The sequence below is a fragment of the Azolla caroliniana genome, unplaced genomic scaffold (genome assembly GCF_043228905.1).
Source record: "Azolla caroliniana isolate FFs.n. ecotype wild unplaced genomic scaffold, voAzoCaro1.0.p SCAF_9, whole genome shotgun sequence".
Classification (NCBI taxonomy): domain Eukaryota; kingdom Viridiplantae; phylum Streptophyta; class Polypodiopsida; order Salviniales; family Salviniaceae; genus Azolla; species Azolla caroliniana.
This window is the reverse complement of record NW_028230444.1, coordinates 17,463,463-17,470,718: the sequence shown is the minus strand read 5'-3', so window position 1 is coordinate 17,470,718 and position 7,256 is coordinate 17,463,463. Positions and strand designations below refer to the sequence as shown.

Here is a 7,256-nt window from a genome sequence, read left to right as displayed (position 1 = left end):
GACCCATGCTGCTGGAAGGTGCATGCAATCCATATTCACATTTGTATCAGCTGTAGTGTCCAATACCTGCTGAATAGACTTCGCAAAGAAACTATATGGAAGTGTTATCTATAAAAAGCTATGTAAAAGTAATTATCTACAACATTGAGGTAAACTACAATTATATAAAGGTTGATATAATCATAAACTGCATCAAAATATGGCACACATTATCATTCTTATTTCATAATTCTCATAAGAAATAATAACTATATTAGTAGTTTGAGCAAAAAACAAGAACTCAGTATTTAAATTGGGACAGTTTAAATGGCGGATCAGTGAATCCATTATCAATTTAAAGATGGTCAAATTTAACTTGTAAGAATCCTGGTATCTACCTGCAGCAAATCCCACTAGATGCAAACTGCAAGTATAGTAATACAACTGGTGACCTTCATGAAGCATAACCCTTACATGAAGCAAGCTCCTTGACGACATATCGTCACTGTTTATAAATCTGGCGAATCATAAGAAATATGGTACTCCAGCACGTGGTGCCATCATTGCACTGTTTTCTTCTGTCTCCGTAAAAAATTTGATGTCTCTTTCCTGAAATAGATTGACCACAAGCATACAGTATAAATTCAGAAATTATTGATTGCTAACACAACACATCGAACCATACAGCATTGTAAATAACATATAAAAGCACAGCTACCCAACATTTTGTCATTGAAGTGCATTGCATGAAACTAGAAGACAAACCACAAATATGCAATATATATTCGGATATCTATCAATGCTAATACAAAACATATCGATGCAAACAGGGTAGTAGTAAATAACATATAAGAGCGCAGCTACCCACCATTTTCTCATTGAAACTCAAGATTGATGCAACATTTCCACATCGATAACAGTAGTTTGGAGCTGACCAAACCTACAAACAATAAAAGAGTATTCAAATCAATATAGTAACATACTTCTAGCAGCTATATTAAGATGATAGCATGCCCAATCATAAATACCGTAACAAGCCCTTTATCTGGAAACATATATTTCAAACCCTCTTGGACAAGCTGATGAGCACGACAAACAAGCTCCAAACCATTGATGTGATTGAACTGCAAAACAAATTCATCAATCTTGGGACCAAACACATTTTAAGGATCATTTAATAGGAAGATATACCTCCGAAGTAACCCTTGCTCCAAAAAGCCATCCTGCACCTCGAGGACTAACAGCCCATGTTTCTATATCCTCAGGGTCACTCCACATAAGGTCACAAAATGGACCTTCATGGGGTATTTCACAATGTCTTTCAATTACCCTAATCTGGTAGTAAATACCAGACCATAGCCTCAGAGAGTATTTATGGCAATTTCACATTCATAATGACTCTTCATGATGGTTTCATGTCAAACAATGGACGCATTTTTGGTATCCTATGATCACAAAAACAATAGAATGGATATATATAAGACAAGTATAGCATGAAATACCTGGTCAATAGTACGAATATCAGGTGAAAGACCCCCATGGACACACAAAACCTATTTTATTTATCAAAATGGTCAGAATATATGCTGTAGATATTGGAGCAAAGCATGATCTTGCATGTTTTAATATAAGTGAATAAAAATACATACTCTTCCATCTATGATAGCTGAAAGTGTCAAGTAGTCAAATACTTCTGTGCAGTATCGCCAAGCATTTGGATTTCCATATTTCCTTTGACATTCATCATAGAAACCATAGACCTATAGTAAAACTGTGTTTAGGACGTTGTGTTCATTGACTGCAGATACAAGATTATCTTAAATGACTGTCACCTGAGTTATTTGTCTGCTTTCATGATTACCCCTTAAAAGCGTCATGTTTGCAGGATACCTGTTAATTCCAAGGAATTATTAACAAAGTTTGTGCCTTGCCAATAATATACTAGAATATGAATTATATGTTTGGAAATGTCTGAGTCCTTTGAGATAATCTCTTTTTACTCCATGTTTCTTCTCCAGTCGACATATTGTCACAATAGTTCAACATGTCACCTCTTATCTCAATCTTACTTCGTCGTTACACGACTAGTGTGCATCCGGTGATAAAGAAGCAAAGCTCTATAGTGGTAGGTGGCACAAAAAATCACAGACCTTAATAGGATATTGCAAGCATCAACAAAGGGGATTTTCCATATATACAAGATTGTCAGACAGAATTGTAAAGAAATGAATGGAGGCTCATGAATATTGTTTACATAAAATTAGTATTCCTTCAGTTTCCTCCCAAAGATCTGGGAGACGGATGAACATAGCATTTGTTCCATTTTTATAGTTCTAGACTCTTTGTAGCTATAAGACATATTGCAAATCAACAAGTACAAAAAGTGGTGTTGCCTCATTCTAACATGGCAAACATGGAGAAGCTCGCTCTTTAAAAACTGTTGTTGAAATGCAGGAGCATATCAAAACCTAATCAATTCAGCTAGTTAGATGGATCCATGAAGTCTTTGACCTTTGACTAAATTGAATAATTGTTTTGTGTTCTGGTGCTCAGGTATACATCTGTTTGTATCCACTGTGTCTTGGGTGTTTGTCATGTTGCCATAACTTTTTCCTCTGTATACATTTGTATGCAATAAAATTTTAACAGGGGTTGTGGACACTTGAGAGAGGGGGAAAGGCAAATGGATGTCATTATAATGCTTGTTTTGAAGGTTGCAACATTCATCTTTTCATTACTGGTGTTACAACTTCAGCTACAGATAATACTGTGTGCTCTATATGTTTCTGAAGATTATTCTTGAAGGTCACAGTATTCCACATTGAGTCACTGACTTCATTTATTTCAGCTACAAAGTATTCTTTATGCTCTGTAATGCCTTTGACAGATGACAAAACAACATTTCTCGGGATCTTTGATTCCAAATTAGAAAAAGAACCTCACTGACATCATGTAAGCTGGCCAGTAAAATCTCAAAGCTTGTACATATTATAGACGGGTTTGATCGATAATGACCACAAATCCATCAATGGAACCCTCTGAAAAAGATACAAATTAACCTATCATTACATGCCATTCTAAAGTCTTTTTTGTGTTTTCTTAGAGATGTCACTCTTGGTTACAAAATTTTCATGCTATAACATATCAATCACATCGGTATAGAATTCCTCCCTCCTTTCTTATTGAAAGGGATTTCATTGACCTGATTTTTAAATTGTTATCATTTGAGTAAATATTCACAATTTCAATAACATGAGGCAATCAAGATTCACATTTAGAATAGTGAGCTAAATCAAAGGGTTGAAGGCATAAATTCAATCCAAAGGAGATCGTGTCATATTATCAAGAAATAAATTGTTAAGCATTCAAAAACAACCCCTTACCTTGCCTTCAGTAGTAGCAATATTGTGAATACTTCTAAGCTATTATAGCCACGATCAACAAAGTCACCCTAGTACACCATATCAGTATAGTGAGTGAATTATCATGCAAAACAAGCATCCAATAAATCATAATGATTCAGGAAGTCAAAATTTTACCATAAAAATGTAATTTGTCTGGGGAACGTGACCACCCGTCTGAAAAAGCTTCATCAAGTCATGGAATTGGCCGTGGATATCACCACAAACAGTGACCGGACTGTTCACCGGTTGTACATTAGATTCTTCAACCAGTATTTCTTTGACCTAAATCACCAGGAAAGAAGTATTGACTTAAATAAATGAACCCGAAGACATAAAAAACTATTTTCCTTTTAACTATTATCACACATTCAGACCAAGCAAGAATCCATTCTGCTTCAAATTCATACAAAATCTATTTTTCTAGAGATCAACTCATGTGTTCAGATAAATGAAAAGTATGTTCTGATTGGAAATGTAGACAAGATTGAGCGCTCACATATTCAGATAGATGGAAGAAGATTTGTTACGGGATAACTAATATATTCACATTTTCGGATGGAACCAAAAAACTCTGGTTTTGCTTCAGAATGATAGGAAGATGGACATGCATAATCATAGGGCGATTAGAATAAAGAGTAACTCACATATTCACAAAGTCGTTTCAGCTCATCTTCTAACAAATGCTGGCCATCTTTTACTCTCTCTATCCAGTTATCGAGATCCATTTCTCTCACGCACAGAGAGCTAGATCTGTTTTTAAAAATATATCTACTAAATAGAAAATCGACGCAACGTTTTATTCTCTGCTAGCCACCATTCACAAAAGCCTTCGTCCTGGAAACAAAAGCAATAAGCGGAAACGAAACAAACATATAGGAAAATCTAAATAAAAAAATAGAGAGAAAGAACAATTACCTGCTGCACATTTCTGGCAGATGAAAAAACGTATATTCTGCGCGGAGGATGGGTTCGAGCAGATCGACTTTAAGCTTCCTGAAAGGCCGATTTCATCCGGATAGGGCAGATCGAGACGAGGAAACTCGAGCGGAAATGGATGAAAGCAAAAAGGCTGTGTCGTGTCACTGCGCTGATCGCCCAAACCCTAACCCTAACCCTAACCCTAACCCTGGGAGACAGACAGACAGACAGACGGACGGAAGTAAAGAGAAATTCGATGAATTGTTTTTTGGGGTGATATAATAAAAAAGAAGGAAATTGGAGATTATTGAGAAGTGTGATATGAAGCTGTGAGTATTATTATATCATTCAAATATATGTATGTATGTATGTACATTGTTTATGGTATTTACAAATTTAGACCCGGTCCACTCGAAGTGGCAAATACCATCCAATTCATCATCTTTTATTGTTTCTCTCCTTTCTCTTTTCATTGTAATTAGCTTACCTTAGTGGTAAGTTAGGTACACTACAAGCACTTTGTCTTGGGTTCAAACCCGAATTCTCTCACCTCTCTATTATGTATGTCATACATATATCTCTTAATTCATGAGATGCCAGTGGGGGTTGAACCCATGACTTGGTCTTCATTAGGCAACCTTACCAACTAAGCTACATCCATCTCTCGGCTCTCTCTCTCTCTCTCTCTCTTGATTTATCTACTACTATCTCATCTATTTCCTCTATCGTCATCCTCTCTCATTCACTCTATCTACTACTATCTCGTTTATTCCCTTTCATCGGACATCCTCACTCTTTCTCTCGCTCTTTCTACCGCTATCTTGCCTCGGTCCTGACAGTCTGAATCGGAATTCCTCTTTGTTGGATATAAGGCCATCAGTGCGGAAGCGAGAACAACATCATGTGATAAAGATCACCAAGTTGATAATAGAGATTAACAAATTAACTTCCTAATATCAAGATCAAGACAAAGTCTTCTAGAGAAGGAGACTGAGAGGCACACAATATGATATTATTCGAACTCGAAGTTACAATGGAGGCAACAACAACAACACATAACTATATTATAAAGGTCAATTTAAATACTAACTGACCTAGGGCAACTACCCTTTCCAATATTTACAAATATAGCCTCGACCTAGTCTGTCCAATGGGATAGTGTGAATACGTCCAGTATGAACCTGTATTCGATACTCCCCGATAGTGGGCGTATACAACAAAAAAATCTATAAAAGAGGAATGAACAAAAAAAAATACAAATTTATACAAGCTTGTCGAACAAGTCAATTTTTGTTCGAGTCGGCCATATCCAAAGAAATGAGAAGCCGGATCGGCCGAAGTAGAAAGGGATTGAGGTCGAATCGGGTCCGAAAGTGATTCCCAGTGGGAGATTCTGAAGTCGGGTCGGTTATGTTGATTGTCAAATCTCAAAATGTCGATGTCGAACGTCCAAAACCATCCTGAATGTCTAACTCAATCGGATTGATTTCTTTTTATGCCCATTTGGTGCCGAAGAGACTAGAAACAATCTGGCGGAAGACACTTGGTCATCCCATCTTCAACATTATCAGTTGTAGATATCTTTTCGAGGTCGATTTTCCCTGAAAAGATGTAGTCCCGAACGAAGTGATACCTCACATCTATATGTTTTGAGGCATTGTGTTGAACCAGATTTCTTGACAAAGCAACTGCACCATAACTGGAGCTAATTTGGAGTTGACTTGTCAAAACGTGTGCGCCAGTCAACCAAGCCATAAGGCCTCTCTCGCCGTGTCAGACACGACTACATATTCGCCCTCGATCGTTGAAGTGGTTGTGCACTCCTATTGTTTTGACTTCCATGATATTGCTCCTTTGCCGAATTTGAAGCTATATCCGGTTGTTGACTTTCGGTCCGAGTTGGTATAGCCGACTACGCCTGAAGTTTCATTCGGGCCAAATAGGATGTCATAGTCTTTTGTGTTGTGCCCACCAGATATCTGAACACATGCTTGACTACGTTCCAATGCGTTCGGGTGGGATTGTGCATGAATCTGTTGATGACTCCTATGACATGGGCTAAGTCCGTCCATGTTGCAACCATTGGGAGTGGGGCCGATAGCCGGTGCATATGGCACCGACTTCATAAATTTCCCCTCCAAACAGAATGTCGGGTAGTCCTTCTGAGATAGTCGAAGACTAATTGGGAGTGGAGTCACGTGGAAGCATATTTGGCTGATTACATGTTGAAGCATTCTAAGACACATCCAATATAGTTGGCTTGAGACAAAAACAGTCATCGTCGATTCCGAAGCCGACTTATCTTCATCCCCAGAATGTGTCTTTCCGGACCAAGATCCTTCATGGCAAACTTCAACCATAGAGTAACTTCTCTAGCATGTCGACTGAAGAGTAGAATGTCATCCATGTAGATGATGAGGAAGATGGGAGACCCATCTCGAGCTGTTTTGGTGAAGAGGCAGTTGTCCTCATTGCTCTTTGAGAAGCTAACAGATTTGATGAAGTTGTCAGACTTATTGTACCACTGCCAAGGTACCTACTTCAAGCCGTATACACTCTTCTGGAGTCGGCATACTAGATGTTCTTGGCTAGATACCATGAAGCCTTTCGGCCACTCCATATAAATCTCCTCCTTTAGGTCACCATGGAGGACTGTCGTTTTTACATCTAGCTGCATCAACTCCAAGTCTTCGGTTGGCACAACGCCAAGCATGAAGCAAAGGGTGGTCATTTTCACCACTAGTGAAAAGATTTCATTGAAATCAACTCCATATTCTTGTCGGAACCCTTTCGCTACTAATCTAGCCTTAAATTTTGGGTTGGCTGAATCAGACGTCTCTTTCAATTTGTAGACCCACTTGCATGGAAGAGCTTGTCAAATTTTTAGTAGTTCAACCAAGTCCCAAGTCTCATTTTGTTGAATGGAGGTCATTTCCAACTCCATCACCAGATGTT

The 7,256-nt window shown here is 38.0% G+C and overlaps 1 protein-coding gene across 1 annotated transcript; it reads right to left on the bottom strand.

Annotated features, from left to right (window-relative positions):
- Window positions 1–229: 229 nt before the first annotated feature.
- On the bottom strand, window positions 230–4,529 carry LOC147860298 (phytochrome-associated serine/threonine-protein phosphatase). The gene is made up of 11 exons (XM_087324385.1): window positions 4,299–4,529; window positions 4,028–4,217; window positions 3,519–3,665; window positions 3,363–3,430; window positions 1,812–1,869; window positions 1,629–1,739; window positions 1,482–1,532; window positions 1,171–1,314; window positions 1,008–1,103; window positions 848–919; window positions 230–588 (listed from the first exon to the last, which is right to left on the bottom strand). Exons 2-11 carry the CDS (start codon window positions 4,106–4,108, stop codon window positions 505–507), a joined length of 912 nt encoding a protein of 303 aa, XP_087180511.1. The 5' UTR covers window positions 4,109–4,217; window positions 4,299–4,529; the 3' UTR covers window positions 230–504.
- Window positions 4,530–7,256: the final 2,727 nt, after the last annotated feature.